This window comes from Cebidichthys violaceus, unplaced genomic scaffold (assembly GCF_023349555.1).
Source record: "Cebidichthys violaceus isolate CVI_PGR_0920_01 unplaced genomic scaffold, fCebVio1.0.p SCAF_20, whole genome shotgun sequence".
NCBI classification, from domain to species: Eukaryota; Metazoa; Chordata; class Actinopteri; order Perciformes; family Stichaeidae; genus Cebidichthys; species Cebidichthys violaceus.
The window spans coordinates 3,311,757-3,333,825 of NW_027176373.1; the positions used below are offsets into that span (position 1 = coordinate 3,311,757).

General features: G+C 39.5%; 1 protein-coding gene across 4 annotated transcripts in view; it reads left to right on the plus strand.

The window, feature by feature from the left end:
- Positions 1–22,069, plus strand: part of gabrg2 (gamma-aminobutyric acid type A receptor subunit gamma2) — a 48,414-nt gene that overhangs the window by 1,159 nt on the left and 25,186 nt on the right. For all 4 annotated transcript variants that reach the window (XM_068715694.1, XM_068715696.1, XM_068715697.1 and 1 more), the window contains exons 2-6: positions 7,024–7,163; positions 13,338–13,405; positions 16,319–16,539; positions 18,118–18,200; positions 20,047–20,184. In XM_068715694.1, coding sequence (XP_068571795.1) covers positions 7,024–7,163; positions 13,338–13,405; positions 16,319–16,539; positions 18,118–18,200; positions 20,047–20,184 — 650 coding nt within the window. The remainder of the gene's footprint in view (positions 1–7,023; positions 7,164–13,337; positions 13,406–16,318; positions 16,540–18,117; positions 18,201–20,046; positions 20,185–22,069) is intronic.

A 22,069-nucleotide genomic window follows, 5' to 3' on the forward strand; every position in this document is an offset into this window, starting at 1 on the left:
TTTATTACAAACAGTCGTTTGTAATAAGGACAACTTGAGTATGAATGAGGGTATGTTTCATCTCACGTATCTGAAATTAAAAAAAAAAAAGCATTTCAAAATGGCAGACATTCACACAGAGAATTCGAGTGTAAAGGCACAATAAGGACAAGGATAACACATATGGAGTCATCCTTGTCTTGAACACACACACACACACACACACACACACACACACAAAGGCAAAAGGACTGCCATTTCAGCTTGAACTGAGGTGCAGACTTGAGTTTGCTGAGAGAAGCTGTTTGGTCTTCCCCGTCAAGACATTATTCCTCGTGTGCTAAGATGAGAGAAGTCAAGAGGAAGGATGGCAAGGCTCCTCGCTTCGCTTTCGTCTTTTTGTGCTGCTGGAGGGTGAGAAATGGAGGCAGATAAATCGGACGACGTTCAATCACCGTCATGCTGATCGCAACCTCAATGCTCCCTGCCCCAGTGCCCAGGCTTCATTGTCAGGCCTTTGCATTTTTTTTTTTTTAATTCTATGCACAAGTAGTGTTCACGATAGGCTTGAGTTACCGCGACACCTTGCCCAATTGAATTACACCAACAATTAAGATATATGTGCAGGTTATGGATTTTATAAGTTGTGCATGTGTGATTGATACATTATGAATTGGGATGTGACAGTCTGGTGCTTTTTAGATAATCATACCAAGGCCAAATGAGAGAGCTATATGTGAACACCTGTACGAATGTATGTGGCTCAAAGCTAGTTACCCCCATCACAGCAAGATGTGTTCTCTTTCAAACAGTCCATATACAAGTCCTGTGTTCTGTATAGTTATTGAAAGACAGCTAATTGCTCGGAAAGTTGAATGAGACGTTATTTGCGATTCATGTATGAGACCTCTTACATAAGGCATCGCTCAAGGCCTCAGGCATGCTTTCAGTAATCTATGCTACATTGTGACTCATTGACAGTTACTATGTGTAGTGATGTCTGATTGCATCACCATACATGGACCCCAATGCACAGTCCTCCCTCATGTAAAAGTAGAAGATATGTATCAGCGAATGTTTTTGGCATATTGTTCCTTCAGTCAATAATTAGGCACCAGATGTAGGCCCAGGGTCCGCTAGGAGATTTAGTAAACCCGGACAGTATGGCCAATCGCAGGAGGAAGTGATGTCAGAGTGAGGAAGTGCTCTGCTCAGGTTTTTTTTTTATTATACCAAGTGATATTTGCTATTTGGTAAACTCACCTCCAGCATTTTAGGTTGCAGATGAAATGCATCATTTAATCATAATTTGGGACCCACTGCAATTTATTTTTGTATTAATTTTGTATTTTCTGTTTTTAACTGTTTTCTAACCATAACTGAACCAGAACTTATTTGAATACTAATGTATATTTCCCATGGATCAACAAGAGCCTCTATTGTTTTTGATGGACACGGACAATAAATATACGTACATGTGACATTACAGTAAATCAGATGTCAGGATTGTCGTTTCAAATTCCAATATGACATGCTAGTTTTTATTGGTGTCATTGAAGTCACATTAACTGTCAATAAATCCCATTTGATACATAATGTATACAGCTTCCTCTAATGCCTGACAAATAATACTTCAGTTCTTATAACCTGACATATATGAAAAATACAAAGCTTAGTAGGTTCAACAGAGTACTACTGGTGGTTAACAACATTATTTATTTATTTATTTTTCCATTTCAAGTGAAGAATAATCCTCAATATGGCATAGTTCCTCTAAATCTGTCAGGCTTTTATAACATCACTTCAGCATATTCCTCTGATGTAAAAATGTTGTGTTGTGAATTTATCTCTTGCCTCATCACCTACAATGTCAATGTTGTGTCAATGCAAGCAATGCAGGAATCCAATAAGGTAACAAAAGCATTACAATACCAAATGTAGTTGTGGCTTTAGATAAACATCAACAACAGATACCTTGCCAGCAACATAAACACCCACACAGTTATCTACAGTTGGCATAATTGTGTGTAAAACAAATAATGACAAAGTAATCTTTTTTTTTTTTTTTTTACATGAGACTTCTGGGTCTACAAAGTCAATTTTCTTACTAAAATTAGCTTGTGCTATGGACACATAGTACATTAAATGAAGATCTCAACTGATAAGAATGACTATAGGTTTGTAGTATTTGTTTGAGCTGCTGTAAGTGTAGATACATTGTGACAAATGTCATGGCACATCTGGTGCTAATTGAATAAATTGAACCTTGAGTAACTTGTAGCATTCCAGTTACCAAACCCAGTCATACTCGGTTATTAGTAAATGCAGTTCCATCGATTTAATTGGGAAAACTACAGCATATTAGGCTCAATCAAGCACTCATACACTGCTTCTTGTCACCACTTGGAAGGGGTTGAGGTGAAGATGACAGTCTAAGCTCATAGCTGCCTCTTGTCTTGTTTACAGTTAAGAAAGTCTGTCATATTAATCACCCAGGAGCATTAAGGTCGGAGTGATTTCAGATTCCTGGGATAGAGTTTTGTAAATTAACAGTGGTGATTACTCACATTTACTCAGTCCAGTAAGCACCACATGGAACCTGAAGAAGGGTCATGGATATTGGGGCATAGCGTGCCTTGTTTTTTCTGGGTGTCCTATCTAAAGTATTTTCACTATGGCTTTCACTAGTTCTACCTTTTTATTCTAAGAGATCCCGTGGATAAATATAGATCTACTACAGTTACTCCAAAAGGGTCTGTGTGTTTCTATTTTAAGGACACAGGTACGCAGCAGGTGAAAGAGGATACTAGAGTAGAGAGAGGATACTGTTTAAACTAGTCCACTAATGTTTGGTTTCCCTCCATGGTAATGTATATGGCCTGAATTCACATGGTTGGAGGAGTTTATTACTAATCAGTCAATGTTGTATTGGAATTTGACTCACTGTATCCTCACTCATATGAAGCTCCAAACAGTTAAGTGATTTAAATAGATTACAAACAGAAATGTCACCCCACCCAGAATTGGACCCTACTATCACTTCCTCTGATTGACAAGCATTTCAATCCACCACCCGTTAGACAGGATCTTAATCACGTATTCATATTTAATGTTGCTGCTGCTCAGAGTCTTTTTGTCAAACTTCCCATTTAAATGCTCTAAGGTATTACTGATTGGCCCTTTAACTTGATACACCACATTGGCAACAATACAAATTGACCTAATCTGCCTTACTGTACTTGATTGCTGAAAAAAAAAAAAACTCAACCTTGCATGCCAGCATCAACTTATTTACGGTATTCGGAGTTTAGCCTGTAAATACACTTGTTCTCACTACCTGAGGTCAGGTATAGTAAGCAGAGCAGGCTGACCATAACAGCTGATGTTAATTTTTTTGCAAATTGACAGCAAGATCTATTAATCAGAAGCACATATACATCAATTTTAAATAACTACATTGTGTTAATTAGTAAAAAAAAAAACAAGTGGCCAGTTCATTGTGTTATCTGGTTGTATTAATGGTAGCACCTGTGAGAGGAGGGTTGTGCTGTAGCAACAACGTGACGTGCACAAGTCGTTTATTGTGTCGTTGCCATAGGTGCAGAACCCATTTCACGTTGGTTGATAATTAGCCCGAGCGTTCCCTGCATTTGGTTCCTTTATTCGGTACAGTTGAAAACATGCAAAGACGATGGCTCAAGGGAACTTCATGTGTATGCTAATGAAAGGCACGAAGCTGTTTCTGTAGCTGGTATTGCTGTCATTACCCTACTTAGACCGTCTCATGAATGTGTAGAACTGCAGAAGATGGGGCACTTCACCGCTGCTTTACATGGAACCTGAGATGCGATTTTAATTAACATCTTTTTTGACCGCTCCATATAGAGTCGATGAGAGTGTTTATTGACGATGGCTCTAAATGTGAAGGGGTAGAATGTATGACGGTATCAGACGGTCCTCAATGAGATTTGGTGCGAACACAACAGTTAAGGCCAGTCCTCTCCATCATTACATACGCAGCCGCGAACATGGATATGCATGAAAAACAAACACTAATATCGGCGCAAAAATGCATAACAGCACGCACACATACATACACACTGGTGCAGACCTCTCTGTGGATCTTCAGGTACCGCATTAGTAGGCAAAACCTCAGATCTGCCTGCAGTGGAGAACACATGGCTCTTCCTTTGATCTATTTGTCTTTGGAGCATTTCCATATGCACAAAGTTACACTGCGAGATGAATGCAGCAACCTTTTAAAAAAAACAAACAAAAAACAGACGTTTCAAGTGCTTACACCCTTCTCTGCCCTGTTTATCTACCCATCTGTACAACTATACATCCAGTCTGTCAGTGCCAGAGACGGAGACTCTCTGGATTTATATTTTATGACATCCAGTAAGGCATGTCTAAAAGGATTCACCTGAGAAAAAATATTAAGATTTAATGTTTTAGGCACTAGTATTGTGGTGTGGATGGATGGCACTTAATGCAGTCTAAGGAAGAGTGCTGGTCAAAACATTATTCCTTGCACCCATCCTAAGAACACGAGAAAGCTATTAGAGCCTCTATCCTTGTGCTTTACCATTAAAACTGTCTTTTTCTTTTCTCCACGTCACCATTAATGATTCTTTATTATTTTATTCAGAAGTCCCCATTCTCCAAACCATTTGTTTCACCTTGTTTCTGATGCATTGTGTGCCTGTACACATGTGTGTGTTAATCATCAGTGTTTTCAGTCATCTGAGGCACAACGTCCATGTAATTAGTGTAGTAGGCCTCTCTTTAATGCGTAGGCATACAGGGAAGATCACGCACATAGGAGACAAGTATTGATTTGAATGAACTGAGATTTGAAGCAGACCATAAGTTAGCTCCTCCCTGTTTATTCAAGATATGAAGATACAAGTTATGTCTATACTTTTTTGAACAAGACATATTTTTTTTACATTTCAATCTGTCGTTTCAATCTTTTTCAATTCTTTTGACTCAACTGGTGCTTTTACAAACCTCTTGGAGTTGATATAGAGATTTTTTTCAATATCATTTGCACGTCATGTTCATGCTTTTCTGACTACTCCTCTCTTTCTGTCAGACACATAGCGTGCGTACACATCTCACCCCTGGCCTTCAGCCGTACACACCTTCCCTCTTACTGCAGACAACATCAAGTGTCCTTACACACTGTAGTCCTACTTGACAGCAGCATGTTGTTGCCAGCATTAATTGGCCCTAATGCATTGTCATACCTCCATCTTCTACTCAGGTCTCAGAGCTAAAAGAAAGATCTTTTGTAACGGAGAGACCAAACCATTTCAGACATATCATTTACCAAGATCACGCTTGTCTCTGGGAGAACAGGAAAAACAGCCCAGCCCTGGTGGTATTTGTGGTAGGGGTCTCTTGAGACGTCATTATCCTTTCAGTTTAAGACGTCTGAGGTGAGGAAGTAAACTTAGGAAAATTGGCTTGTGTTCTCCAGCTCTCACTGAAGCTTGTGGGGCCCTAAAAACCTAGTTACACTTTGATAAACAATTCTGCCATCAAGTTACCCAACTTTCCCATCTTAGAACTTTTTTTCACCAAGTTGGAAATTGAAGGAGAGCTTTTGCTGTTTTTAAAGATAATTGTGGAGGTTGTCGTTCAAACTCTGGACCTCACAGTAAAAGTTAATGCAATTCCTTTACATTTCTTTTGTCATGTTAATGAAATGAAGGACATTTTGAGAAGCAGTGGGTAGATTTTAGCTTTTACTTTTTGCAGTAGTGAAACCTAGCACTTTGAATGCTTGTCAAGCTATTAAGACTTACATTTACTTTCAAGCCTTTACTTGAAGAGATTACCACCTTTTTTTTTGTAAACAGTGTCACAGCTCAGTCAATCAATTCGTCACACTAGTCCTTTGTCACATACGTTTTTGGGAAAAGTTGGCCACCTGGATGGAAGCCTACAAATGTCGAAACATCTCACTTTTAAAGAGGGGTCATTATTGAACTTGTTTCAGTCTTGACAGATGAAGAAATAGATGCATCCTTGTGATGAATCTGTCCAGGTGGGCATCTAATGTTAAGAGTTGCTGACTACCTAACCACATTACTTAAATCAACCATTTGCAAGATCTCTCCATGGGGAAAAAGTTAGTACAAGGCTTCCGGGAGGACCAATTTAATGATGAAAGCAATGTGTCACATAGATGAGAGTGGCTCTCAGCTGGCTTGGTGGGGCACACTGATATGCAATACGATATGAAAATAAACCAGTGTAAAACTCAGATAATGAGTTATCTCCTTTAGATCAGCTAACTGCATGTCCCCTCAGACAAAGCATAATTCCCATCAGCAATAAACTCACTATATCTATTATATATCCTCTTAAATTAGCACATATTTACAAGCCTTGTGCCATTTCAGGCTGCGATTGCTTTGTGCTTTGGTATTTTCTGGATCTCTTAAGTGTTCTATGTGAGGAACCAGACTGAGAACCATGGGATTATGGGATGCTTTGCAAATTACAGTGTATGCACAAGATGGCATTGCTGCAAGAGCACACATCTCAGAGTGGAAAAAAACGATATATCTGGTACATAAAGGTGATAACGACTTTTAACGGGCGGTTCAACATGGATAATGGATTAACGATAACCTTATAGTGTGAAAAATGCATGTTCTGTATCACATGTGTTGCACTGAATGTGTATCATAGATCATTCATATATTAACCCTACAAAATGATTGCTTCATTTGACTCTTTTTTTTTTCTGTAACTCTTGTTAGCATTTTTCAGTAGTGCAACTACTTTGTTTCACAAGAAATCCCATAAAACAAAAATGGAAAGGGAAACTTAATCACACATATTTCAGTTTGTCTCTATTAGCTGTAGCGTGATGAAGAAAAGCCCTGAGAATATCCCTTCTGACCCTGTCTCTAAGCTCCTAATATTTATTTATAAAGAAAGCAGAGCACAGCGCAAAAAAACACAGCTTGCTCTTCTTTAAAAGAAATTATTGATTGAATGCATTTATTTTCTCTCTCCTCCTCGCAGCTCCTTCCAGACTGATGACGATGATGAGGTTACCAACAAGACGTGGGTGCTGACTCCCAAAGTGTACGAGAGTGACGTCACACACATCCTAAACAGCCTACTAGACGGATATGACAACAAGCTCAGACCTGACATCGGAGGTGGGTGCTGATTTTTCTCACAGATGATTCGATTAGTTGCAGAATCGCAAAGAAACACACCCACATTTACGGCCCAAATTTGCAGTCAGACACGTATATGCACTCATTATCTGACAAACATGCTCATACCCAAGCACTTTACACAATAACAGTAGAAAATATGGCGTATCATCTGTGATGTCACCTATGGATTTCTAAAAGGATCCTGGAGCCGGCCTTATTCTCACTTGTTGAAGATAATCCATGATTGTGCTGCAGTGTGTACCCAAACCCAAAATACACTCCTCTTACATCTTGCTCAAAATTGTCACTAAGAAATACATAAAATTAGCTAATAAATTAGCTTATTAACACTTTCTCCTTTTTTTTATTAGGCAGCAGTAAGGTGCACTCAGTATACTGCAGATCTCGCCACGGTTTGTCTGCAAAGAGCACTGCTGTATTGTGCGATTGAATGAATGCAACCCACAATTGTCTAACCCCTTGTCTAGACACCAAAAAAACACATCGTAAAACAAATTTCAATCAAACACAAAAACACATATGGGGATGAATTCAGTCAATTGGCTCGAAGTCGTTGTACAAGACATGTTATACAATCTACATTGAACTCATCGGCTGAGTGATGACAATGACACACCATCCAAAACAAGAGATCAAGTGAACCACAAAGTAGTGGCCAAGGACCGATCGATGACTTTCCTGGCGGATAATAATTAGAGGAATTGGATCTTAAAGGGGCAGTTCCACACAAAATCCATAATACATATTTTTCCTCTTACCCGTGGTGCAACGTATCAATCTAGATTGTTTTTGTGTGAGTTGCTGAGTGTTGGAGACATTGGCTGATGTTTTCTCTCAAACAATCCACACCTCCTAACCGTATCAACTCGAAGAAGTAATGCGCATCAGCTAGCTCAGTGGTGCTACATGAGCTAGCATTATTGAGGATGGATGCACAATTTCTTCTGTGCAGTGAAAAGTTTGGTATTGTACAAAGAAGATAGTTCCTACATGAAACGGCTCAAGGTCTGTGGATTATCTTGAGTAACTGGGTCATGATATCTGGAAAGAAACAAATACTTTTGTGGGGCTTTGAGCACCACAAGCCGAGTGCCACCTAGTTCCATTATTTTTCGAGAGAAGGCTGACATTTCTAGTTAGTCGGCATCTCTCACCAATGTAAATTAATAAACAGCACTAAAGGCTAGAGGAAAAATCATATTTTTTTCTGGAATTTGGGCACCCTTTTTTAATGAAAAAAAATCAGCCTTGAAGGAGCTGTGAACGCCTGTGATGCGTTACTTTGCTTGGCCTCTACCCTGATGGCCTGGAAGTACTTCATATCCTACCAAAGCCCAACAATTAAAAATCATGTTATACAAAGTAGTTGTCCCCGGGCGCCTGTCATGGACAGCCCACTGCTCCCTGATACGGGGATGGGTCAAATGCAGAGACAAATGCCCCCCTTAACGGGATAAATATAGTATAATAGACAACAGATACATTTTTTTAATTTAGCCAGTTTAAAAAAAAAAAACGCATCACTAGTGGCGGATTATATCACCTATAGCTATCTAGTTAACAATAATGCTGTGAGTTACTGGTCAAAAAGACAAAATTAAACTTGGCTGTTCCGCAACTGAATTTAGACCCGATAAAATACTATCAAACACCAACCCTAGTCACAGGAATAACATGCCAACACACACCAACTCAGATGGCTCTGACATGTTTATTGGACACTAGTAAATACACACTTTGAAAAGCATTCATTATTTCTTTAAGTCTACTCTACTATGACTCTGTTTTGAATTCTAAATGGCATTCAGTTTAAATCGACTCATGACTTGCTGAAGACTCAAAACAAAATGTTTAGGACTTGGACTCGACTTGGGACTTCATAGCTAAGTCTAGTGACCTACTTGTGACTTGCCTCACCTCTAGTGGTTGCTAGTAATGATGTTAGTCATGCCAACTGATACCCTATGAATATCTCTGCTGCAGATTGAAAAACAATTGGAATTAATGACTTTTTAAATTGCACTGCACTGGATGCTCTATTCACTGGCTGTATAAATTGAACATGGAGGATTGAATATGCACAGCATAGAGTTCATTGTTACGCCACGCTCGGTAGCACAAGGTGTCCTTGTGTGTTTTTTTCTGGTGTCCGTTCTATATGTGTGTTGACGGGCATCCGGGCTGACTATAAATAATGTCTACCTGTGACAATGTACTTGCACACATTACGGTCGGGGTAGCAAGCCTTGTCTTGTCGATGTGACAAAGAGACAAGTGGCTTACTCCCTACAGTTTGACAGACAGCTGGGCAGGGCTCCATTGTCTGCACAACTGCACGTATATCCTAAAGCCTGTCACGTCCATCTGCAAGAGCAGAATATATAGCTATTCAGTACCCTTGGATACTTGATGATTCATGGGTCAGTATTCCTGGTAAACTGGTTTAAGTCAGAACCTGTCACATACTCTTACAGAATAATAAAGACATGCCACTTTATATGCTAGCAGTGAATTGCTTCGCCATTTACTGTAGGGGCACCGGTTGGTGCTGTATTAAAGCAGCAACTGGTCAGAAGAGATTTGAATAAATGCCCTTGCAGGACTTTGCTGTTACGTTGCATGTGGTGTAGCCCCTCAGCTGCTAAGGCGCTCCAAACTTGCCTATTTTTTTTTTTTTAACACTTTAAGGAAATGTGCTGTGGTCTTTGTCACTGCTGCCTCCACTGTTAACCTAAGGAGGGACTATATGTGCTACCTCATCAGCTGCTTCTTCACACCTGCCACTGAGAGGTTCTTGCTATCCCACCCAGGCTTCAACTCCTACCTTGAAGGAGCACCAGTAGGCTTCTCTAGTGCGACAAAAAGAGTGCAATCCCTCACTGGCTTCCCCTCCACAAACATGGAAAATTATTTGAGGTGGAGAAAAACAACGACTAAGGCAGAGTACCACTGCCAAGAATTGACCCGATGCAGCTTTAAAGCGTGACTAATGAATTGTTCAAATTATGGCACAAGATGAAAGCAGCAGAGCAACATGGACGTATACAGTAAGTCTGTTACACTGCTTTCATGGTTTTCCCCTATACTGTACAAAATGTACAATGCTGCATATAATGTGTCACATTTCATGAAGTGCAGCATCTTTATTCTTAAGACTTTAGAAGTGGGCTTGTGCTTTAAATTGAAGAGCAGCTCAGATCTGCTTTGAGGTGCAGCATCAGCCCAGAGAGCCGCTGCGTAGCTGGGCGGCTGGCTGCCACCGTCTTAACCATCATCTTCAAACGCACTATGATCTCGCTCACTGGTGGTATTCCAGCTGCTGCCAAGTTACACAGCTACAGAGGGGTTATAATTAGCTGGCTATACTGTCATCTGATCCACCAACCAATCAACCAACCAACCATACCAAGGCAAAGCAAAGATTCTCCTCCACTCCTCAAAGCGCTGAAATGCTCTGGATTTAGATTCATTGCTGAATGTGCCACAGCCTCCCTTTGAAGTCCATTGTGATGCTCATTTAATTTTAATGCCCCTGGAGTCTACTGTACATATGAAAAGTGAAGCAAATAGGACACAGAGAGAGAGAGAGAGAGAGAGAGAGAGAGAGAGAGAGAGAGAGAGAGAGAGAGAGAGAGAGAGAGAGAGAGAGAGAGAGAGAGAGAGAGAGAGAGAGAGAGAGAGAGAGAGAGAGAGAGAGAGAGAATCCTTAATTCTTAAATCATAATACATCCACGGCTTTGATGGAAAGTCATTGCCTTCTAGAAAATAAATGCATTGCTTCATACAATTTACATATTTAGATATTTAGAGAGCAATGGAGAGGACATGAAGTTGTGCAGTGTATTTAATTAATAGGTCTAGATGATTGCTCATGCATGGAGCTATATTTGGTCATTCTGTGTGAGCTAATTTGATCAGCCATTCAGTAGGATGCCTGTGGTGGCTGTGTTGCATGAATTATGTCATCTCAGACAGCAAGTTAGAAATCTCAGCGCAGCCACTTAATGTTCACTGGCAACTTGGAATCATTTTTCCTTGGCATCTGTTTGTGCATTTATGAAAGACATCCACTTTCCAGTTGGCTATATAAAAGAATGAACCTTGTATTTATTTGGTAATATTTTATTTACGCCATGAATGTACATTTATATGGATTTCGTTTTTTACCAATAATCCAGTCGAGGGTTACATATTTTCTGCATCACATTTTCAGATTCACAATTCAGATTATGCAAACACAGTAATGCACTTATAGTCATAGCCGGTAGTGGAAGTCAACAATAGTGCATTGTGTGTGTGTGTGTGTGTGTGTGTGTGTGTGTGTGTGTGTGTGTGTGTGTGTGTGTGTGTGTGTGTGTGTGTGTGTGTGTGTGTGCACATGAGTTTGTTCAAAGATATGTGTGCAAAGGTGTGGGGGTGCAATGCACATGCATGTGTGCCTGTGTAACCCCCTTCTGTGTAACTATCTGTTACACTCACTCCTGCTCCCATATCTTAACCCAGACTCTCTTCTCAGACACAACGTCCAGTCATCCATAAAGATGCGCATTGTAGTGAAGTGCACGCAAGTGTAGTGATCCAGGGTGACTTGGAGGGTCTGACAGAGCATGGGTGTCTGTTTGACGGCAAGCTTTCAAGTTTCCTGAGCCAAACTGTTTCTGACGTCCGCCCATCTCACTAAGTGTAGGCAGCAGACACCAAGGTGTATTGCATGGCGGGCGGCGGTGCTCAAGCAAAGATAATTGATTTATACATGAAGATTGCAATATTCAATAGTTTAACAAAGGAAAGACTAGGACAGCTCTCCAATTTTCCTTTTTTTGATATTGCCACACCTTTCTTCAGCGTGTATTCTGGCAATTTCCAAACAATACACGCTAAAAAGGGCCGTCTTGCCCCAAACATCCATCTGTCAATATTAAAAAAAGTCAATTTGGAGTGCTGTCCTAGCCTTTTTATCATCTCCATTAAGGATCCAGCACCCAGTCTGAGTTTAGTGCTTGTGTCTTAACATTAAATAGATTACAATTTAACTGCTGCTTCTTTTTTTTCCGTCTCCATTGGGCTCAGAATTGTAGTGCTTCCTCAAACCTTTCAAGTCAAGATATTTACGAGGTACTTCTAACAGAAAAGTGCGTCACTGTGGGAGCGCCCGGCATCAGCAGGTCTGTGAGAAAAGACAGTAACTGATTGGCTATCAAGAGCAGCACACAGGCCTGAAGGATAGAAGGCTAGGAAAGGGATGGATGGGATGTTGCAGAGGGCATAAAGGTATTGTGGTAAATGGGATGGGGGTTTGGCAGTAAATACAGACGATGCATGTGGTTTTCTGACATTGGCAGGAGGCCTGTTTGAAGATGAAATTGTCCCTGCAGGCTCTGATGTCGTCTCCTTGCAGACAAAGGAACAAGGTTTTCTATTTCATTAGCGCTGTCTGACACATCTTACACCTGGTAAAACCCTGATAATGTAATACAGTGTCATTCAAGTAAAGTGGGATCATTTAATTTAAGTCATTTAATGTGAAGATTGTTTTCTACACTTTATGTACATATTGGCCCGATACGTTATAAAACATTAGACTATTTACTTGAAAGTTTTTGCTTGAAATATTAGCTTAATATGTTTGTTTAATATTATATAATGAAAGTCATATATAGTGTTTTTTTCATTTCCTCTATTGGATTTATTTTGATAAAAATCCCTTTTTTTTTTGCATTGCACATCTAGTTTTTTTTAATTCTGAATTGCATTTTCCCATTGTCTTTGATTGATTTTAACATGTGGCTTCAGTATAAAGATGCTGTCTCGTGTTGTGGATGTGATGCCTGATAAAGATCCATGACGAAATGTTGCATGTTCACTGAACTTGGTGCAATCTTTCAAAACTTTCTCATGATTTCATCATTTGCACCTGTCAATCAGGTGTGTATCAGATCAAACTTAACACGACAAAGCACTGAAAGCTAGCCGAGCAGTGATGCTGTCCAGCAGCTTCGCATTCACACTTTAACAACAAGGAGATTATTTCCCTTTTTTTTCTTCATTGATGAAGACAAAACTGAAAGAAAAAAAAATGTCCTAAAACTTGTTTGTGCATAATAAATAGTTGCTCATCTATAAAACTGACTTTCTTGTGCTTCTTTTCAGTGAAACCAACAGTGATCCACACAGACATGTTTGTCAACAGCATCGGCCCAGTAAATGCCATCAATATGGTGAGTAATACTAGAATGTTTTTTGTCAATAATCAGGCATAACTAATGGAGGATATTTATGAAGAAAATGTCTTCGGTCTACCTCCATCCTCGGAGCACACTTCAGCAGAGCAGATGCTTGCTGTCATGCTGGATTGGTTGGTCCATCTAATGACTATGTTGCCCTTCTGCCCTTGTAGTGTAGCAACACAATGCAGGTGTCAATCAGCTACTTAACTACTGCAGTGGCCTTTGCACCAGAGGGGATACATGCGATCCATTTCTTGCATCTGCGTTGCATTAAACACCTTCTTTTTTTTTTTTTTAAATTAGAAATACTGATAAGCAGGTGACCAATTGTGTTGCTCAACACACAAGCCAGATTTCAAAGCAGCATATTTGCAAATGGCTGTGCGAGTTGACAAATCCTAAGACGCTCACACTTTGCGGTTGCCAAGAATTACATCAGCGACAATCCGAGGTGTCACCTGTTCAAGCTCTTTGTGTATTCAAATCAATATACCAGCTTCTGATTTTCCTTAGATCTGGTTTGAAGATGAGGCTTTTTTTGGGGGGTTTTAATGGTGAAAGTGACACATTTGAATTGTGTACTGGTTGTGCTAAATGTAATTGTGTTCACCAACCGCAATGCTGTTTGTTTTTGATAAAGATTTCTTTAATGAAAGGTTGCATATAAAAACTTTTTCAGTTATCTACAAATGTATAACCTTACATTCTGGTGAAATACAGGTTAATAACCTTGCTATTATCAGGGACATGCATTAATATATTGCTATCCATTTTGTAAATCAGCATTGATGCAATAATAGTTTTTCTCATTATTGTTCTGCTAGTGTGTAGAGTACAAATGTTAAGGTAGCAATAGAATAAACCGAATAAAATCATGCTATTTTTTTAAACCGCTTTATTACTTTAAGATGCAAGAAGCTTTTTATGTCCACAAAGCCAAGTCTGTGTAGCATTTGTTTTATTACTCTTACAGCGATGCACAACGGTTTCAGCCAATATGAGTGGGAGCACTGCTTTTTTGTACAGCACCAGCTTCCAAAACTGATATGTATCAGTGTGGCCCTATTAATAAAAATAGCAATTTGACGAGTTGGAACTGAATTTCTGCTATCACTTTCAGATAGACACTTCGTACTCCATGTTTGTTCCTTGATTTCCATTGGTGATGTTGTAACAATGCACAGTAACTAATGAATTCGAAAAATTCAAAACTGAGGAATATTAATAGAATATATAGCTGTCATGCTGCAGTGACGACAAAGAGAACAGTTCATCTGATGGTGGAGAGGAAAGCATTTTTTTGTTGGATAGAAAGAAGGATTAGCAAATCAGAGTCTCTTGCAAATCTCACATCGGCGTTGTTTTATGTGTCATTGTTTTCTGTAGCACATCCCCGCTGAGAACCCACTTCCATTGTTATTCTGCAGAGCAGTCTGCTCTACATGGTGGTGGCGTTCCGTTTCACTTAGTCTTAGTTAAAACACCCACTCTCAATAACTGCAGTCACAGTGAAGTTGAAAGAAAAGCATTGATGGGATCAGTTAGAAAATGTGTTTTTGCACTCGCATAAGGGAGTCTGCGTGTGTGTGTGTGTGTGTGTGTGTGTGTGTGTGTGTGTGTGTGTGTGTGTGTGTGTGTGTGTGTGTGTGTGTGTGTGTGTGTGTGTGTGTGTGTGTGTGTGTGTGTGTGTGTGTGTGTGTGACGAGGGCGTCTCGCTGACATGAAACGATGACTGATTGCTTCACATTCATATGTGATCACTGTGGCTTGGCCGGTGCGGCCACACTTATGACATGACAAATGTGGTAGGTAGATTTTCTGAAGAGCACACGAGCGTGGACACAATTTTAAAATTCTTAATTATGCAGGACGAAGCTTTGAAATATGGCTAATTTGTAACAATAGCAGAACAAATAAAAATACAGTAGATGTTGAGTACACTATGCAGGGCACAGATCCTAAGGCATTCAATCGTTCTCTCATCATTGGATTCGAACTCTCTGCCTGTCCTTTGTGGGGAAAAAAAAGATGTTGAAAGGATGGGAACGTCGCCTGGTGAAAATGTTATTTTTCAAATCTCGTTTAGGACTCTTTGGCATGGATTTAGACTTTATTGTTGAGCTAAGCTTTGTCCGGAAGTTAATGCCTCTATGCCCTCTTGCACACAAATCCCCAGATTTTTTTTTTTTTTCTCTCCAGCTGTACTTCACTTTGAACGTCAGGGCTCAACCATTCCAAATAACAAAATAAATATGAAAGACACGATAAAGCCCTCTCACTCGCCGTGTCTCCTTTCCCTCTCACATTAGACCACATCTCACCGTAGCTTTTCAACTCTCCCCATGCCGCTTTTCATCCCTCATACGTATATTCTAACACAGCTCTTACAAGGACTGAATAGGAGACAGAAGGTTTTGTCAGGCTCAGGACAAAGTGCTGCCAAGGCAGCAGGTTATGAGGTTAGATAATACTTGAGCCAAACAAGGGGAATTATTAATTGCCCCGTTGAACATTTAATTTTCAGGTTGAGGGCTTCAAGATGGTCTTTTTCAACAGAACTCTTTGGGAGGGACAAAAGGACTTCTTGGCCTGAATAGAAACCCTCTTGTCTGAGGATAAAAAGTGCCTGCAAATGTGTTCCAGCATTAAGTTTTTGACTGCCATAGAAAAGTTCCCCTCAGACAGAAGAACCAGTGCTTTTGCAGCCCACAATTCGATTTGATCTCATTGTATATCACAGTTAAAAGCCACGCATTGGTGACAGCACTGGTTGTAAACAATGCTGTTTGCAAGGTTTTCCTGACGGAGACTTTTATCTAGTGTGTTATATAAAACACGTTCAGCTTTTAAACTGAAAGTTGAACAGAACAGTTGGGGTAAAAACCTTGTTTTGTCTGTCTTCAGGAATATACCATCGACATCTTTTTTGCTCAGACCTGGTACGACAGGAGGTTAAAATTCAACAGCACGATGAAGGTTCTACGTCTTAACAGCAACATGGTTGGGAAGATCTGGATCCCAGACACTTTTTTCCGCAACTCAAAGAAGGCCGACGCCCACTGGATCACCACACCCAATCGCATGCTTCGTATCTGGAACGATGGTCGGATACTCTACACCCTCAGGTAACATTTCAGGGATGTCTGCGATAACATATTAGTAATAGAACTGATTTGAGTATTGCTCATTCATCAGTCCAGCAGTTGGATTGATTGTGTGGCAGGATTATTTAATTTACTACTTATTACCATTTTATCCCATTGAAAGCTTAAATTATCAGTTATCATTATCCATACCATTTTGGATCCATTTAATGCTATTTTGTCTAAACCAAAAGATTAAAAAGTGCTTCTATTTTTAGATTTAGAGGATAATGGGGAGTTCAAAATCTGTTTACATAAACAATTAGTTCTAGTGCTCTCGGTTGAATAGAGCAGAAAACAATAGATAACAGTGTAAATGCATGGTAATTAGCCTCGATTCAACGATTTGAGCACTAAAACTGGACTAAGAACTAATGATAACTGTGCAGCATTTCATTTTTGATTTGGATTATTATCAATTTGTTGCCACCAAGGTGCTTCCATCTCTTCCTGGGATCCACCATAATCACTGTGTGTACTTTAGAAAGTATACTGCAGTACCCAACAATTGACGGCCTCTCTACACTACACTGATTCATCGTACTGATTATCCTGAACAGGCCTTGGGCAATTTTAAATTCCAGCATTTTAAATTTGACATTTATCAGCGAAAGTGAAATCTATCCTACTGAAATAGGCAGGAAGTTGTTAGTGGCAAGGGAACACTGTAACTACATTTCCATAAACTAATGTTTTTAGGCACTCTTACACAGCATATGGTTTGAAAATTTTTAATGTTCCAATTCTTTTTTTCAGTAATTTGAGTTTCAGAAATGTTTGGGAAGTTTCTAAAGAAAATATTAATATGTTGCTAAATATAGTAATTGCTTTATTGTTTAATGGCCCAATTTTGCCTGCAGAGCAATTGATTGGACAAATATAGTAGCCAGGAAATTACTGCTCTGATGGGTTGGAAGTACTACACAATGTTCAATGTTATTGGTTGCTCAATATTAAACTGACTGCATACTGGTTATGAGTGTGAAACTCATGAAGCCATCAAGAAACATGTGAAACGGGAGGATAGACTGAAGGGGAAAAATTAATTGTGCTTATTATCATGTTTTGCATGCCATCATAAATACACCGGACGTTTATACTGACACCACAATATATCATCAGTGATAATAAGAGAGAAAGTGAACCTTTCTGGAGTCAATCAAGCCGTGATGGATGTTCTGCTATGCAGAACACTACCCCTCCACTTCATTAATTTGTTAAGGAACTCTGAATTTAACCACTGGTTAATTAGGATGACCGCTGTGATTGGGAGGACAATGATACATGACAATAGCGGGTGCATGGATGGGTAAAGTCATTTAAGGTCATTCTCTCATTAAAGGGAAGTTTAATGACTTTGCCTTCAAACTCCCTCAAGTGTGAAAACGAAGAGACTCGTGTGTGTTGCTGTGAAAACCATCAATTTAGTTTGGTGAAATTCTAATTAATAATTCCTTGTGTTAATATTGATAAGGATAGGGGTGTGATTCTGACTTTAATGAATAAATAAAAAATGAATATATTAAATATATATATGATCCAAATATTGTGTATCTGCAGGTTGACCATCGATGCCGAGTGCCAGCTTAAACTGAACAACTTCCCGATGGATGAGCACTCGTGTCCCCTGGAGTTTTCAAGCTGTAAGTTTGGCCATATGCTGATCCCCTACTGTTTTACCTCTTCCTCTGTTTCATCTCAAACACACACGCTGTGCCCATGAACGAGCAACATATGAGCCTAGCGAAGACATAATTCAAGGAATCATTATGCAACAGGTTTAGGATTTCTTTCAGACCTCTCCAATCTCAAGTAAGACGAGTCACATGTGTATTTAGGGTTAACGTACTGTATGTATGCATGTACACTATTCACAGTATATATTGCACTCTTTGCCAGCTAAAATGCTTTCTTTGTCTTCAAAGAGTTCTTTAATAAATGAGGAAAATAAAACTATATGTAGTTATGTGTTACAGTATGACATATTTGAAGAAAAAACATTTGTTAAACCATTCATTCATTCATTTATAGTATATACATACAGTATATAGGCATTCATTAAGGGGATTTAATAATGGATGTCGCATTGCCAACTCGACCAAAGGCTGATTGATTTTCCCTGCACTTTGTCAATACTGTTCTAAAAGACATCTCAAAAAGTGACACAAATCCAAATGAGTCAGTCCCTCCGAATGATGAGCGGATGGGGGGTAAGTTATGCTAATGAGGCCGCTATGGATCTACAGAGAGATGCACCATGGGATATTCTCCAGAGAGAATGCTTTCTAAATAGCTCCAGAGCAACAAGAAAGAGAAAGCGGAGGGGTAGCAGGCCTAAAAATGGAACAGAAGCATTCATTTAAATTTGATGAAAGCCATGGATGTTTTCAGAACTTTGAAAAATCGCTTGATGTACAGTACATGAGCTCAATCAGAGGCAGGAGGCGGAGCACTGAGCAGTGTGCAGCAATGTATCACGCGGGCATATTTTCTCAACACGTGCCACACAGCATTGTAGATTTTTCCGGGTGCCTGAAGCTCTCTTGCAGCGGTTTTGGGAGAATGCTTTACAGATACAGATGATGCACCATATCATTTAAGTTTGCTCAAAGTGAATTCACAACATTGAGCTCATGGAGCATTGTTGTTCTAGCTTCCCAAAAGCACACTGAATCAATAATTTGTCCTGGATGCATTGCCTGCGAAGGAGCAAACTGCCCGCCTGCCTGGCTGTAATGTGGCAAATGGGCAGTTTCTTCCATCCCCTTCTCCTCTGAGGTTCAGCATTACTGGATGCCTGAGAGCACTTTAGTAATAAAGCCATTTAAAGTTCGAAGTGAGGAAGCTTCATGTGCATTATTCAAGCCACTCCGTTGTCGGCTGCACACAGCTCATATCTAGACTGACGACAACCTTTGCAGGATAGGGAGTTGCAGTTCCGAAATGTAACGTACTGTTAGTTTAAAGAAGCTTCAGTTTTTAATCCAAATTTGGATACCAGACATAAATTCAATAATAACAAATATCATTTGATTATGTTAATGCATCTGCATCGTCTAAGTGAAATGGCATTAGTAAGATTGTTATTGTAATTCTCACGACCAGAGAGCATCCTCTTGATGTAATACAATTACTGGAATCCAAGTCATAGACAGACGTGGATCAATTTTGAGTGTTTCAGCTTTCACTCCACAGATGGACTGCATATTTTGTCAGGAGTCTGTTATATGATGATTCTTTCATGAAACGGTTCCCCTCCAAGCTTACTGACTTTGTCTGTATGGCTCACTCTAAAATAGAACAGACTGCATCTATGCTTTTGTTTTATATTGAACAGTTTTCGAACACATTGTTTGTATAATGCAGAGAACTTCAAGTCTTAAGATATTTCCTTAAAGAAATGAATGTTTGTGTCATTTCTGCACCAAGCTTCTCTCCTCTCCTCTCCTTGTGATAAAGCTCAATGTAACTGTGTTCTCCCCTGTTCAGATGGCTACCCCAGGGAGGAGATTGTTTACAAGTGGAAAAGAAGCTCGGTTGAGGTTGGGGACATTCGCTCCTGGAGGCTCTACCAGTTCTCCTTCGTGGGCCTGAGAAACACCACTGAGATCGTCAGGACTGTCTCAGGTAAGAAAATGATCTATGCTCGTTTCTAACAAGCAGCTTCTTTAAGAAAATAAATTTAAAAAAAAAAATCATTCTTCAATAATTGTTCTTTGCCAGTGGCACATTGCTTGTGTGATAGAAATGATTTCTTGATCAGTGGGGGCTGCATGACACAACATTCATGTCGGGCATGATATATTTAATCTGATGGAGGCAGGAGCATGCAGGCAGCATCACCGTAATGTGATGATATGCTGAAATTTCATTCACGAAAATATGAGAGGCAGTATTATTATTATTATTATTATTATTATTATTATTATTATTATTATTATCAGGCTTAACCATGCATGCCAGTGACTCTGAACACGTTATGAAGTAAAGTCGATGTCTCTCTGACTCTCTCAAAAATTGCCATTCCTCTTCCAAGTCTGATCTGTAAACAATCACTGTTGATCCAGACTGATCTGATGCAAGGGGGTTACAACAAGAGAAACAAGAGACATGACTCTTGATGTTTTATCCACTTTTAGTTCACACTTCTTCAAGTTAAATCCATCATGGCTACCTACTGCATATAGCACTACCCTGTGGGATGGGCAGACAGATGGTGTTGGGTTTGGTGCACTTTTGGCGCACACAAAATGCAAGTTAAAGTTTTGATATGACTTGTCTTGACTATCTCTCCCCCCCGTTTTTTGTAAAAGACTCTCGGTGGCTTTTGATTATGTACTGTACCTTACGGTTCAATTGTGTTAATTTTGAGAAATCGTCTTAGTTTTGTAGCCACTTCTGTCATTAAGAGTATATATTTCATTCTTTCTGAGCCAGTGGGCAACATGACCTACAGTACAGTTTGTGGCCTCTACTCCAAAGATTTTTTTATATATATTTTAACAAAATTCAGTTGACCAGGATTGAATTCTGAGGGTGGGTGGGTTTAAGTGGTGCCTATGAAATAACACACAGACAGGGATAATGTGCATCATTCATTATGTTGTACTTGCTGGATTCCATTCCGAATGAATGCAGGAAGAGGAATGCTTGCTTGAGGAAAAACAGCTGCTTTTCCCTGACAGTGTTGATGTTTCAGAAGACGGCTACTGTGTTTGCATGCATGCTTGTTTGTTTATGTTTGTATTAATGAGATATCGGTATGTAACGCTCTGCAAGGGATTGTTTAGGCTTGTCTGTGGTGTGAATCAAAGAAATCCTTCCTGCAGAGATTAACTTTGGCCAGAGGTGAGTTCAAATCAGCTGCATTATCCGAAGGAACTGACGATGGACATTCAAAATAAGGGTTTATTATATCCCTCAAGTATCCTACTGTTTGATCGATTTGAAAGAAATACTGCCATTTCCGCATTCGTTTAAACCTGGACATTTTGAGATGACAAAGAAAGAAAGGCGTTTTCCCTATAAACACCAATGTAAAAAGTTTATTTTTTATTTTTTTTATTCTCCAACTCAATCTCCTTTTTATGAGATAGTCAATTCACCCTAGTCTTTCTGTTATGTGAGTATTGATTAGGGGGAATGGATGTTTTTTGGCCTTACTCCATCCGTTTAGAATGTGCTACAGGCTGGAAGGTTACAGAAAGTAAAGTCATTGTTTCAGACATGTGACAGAAGGGTCGTTATTCTTGCTTTCTTTTGCAGCTCAGCATCTAATCATTTAGTATACTGCTTACCTTTCACAATAAAAGCCAAGTCTGCCTTGTGAGAAGCACGTACGTTAGCTACACAGACGAGCAGCAAAGAGAAAAAAACAACTGTTTACAGTTTTGAGTTTGATCACAGTACAATTTTGATGCGTACACACAGGTAGATGATACGTTGGCCTCTGCAATGTAGTTTATTATTCCAAGTGTTTCAACAGAAATAGTCATATCACACACATGGACTC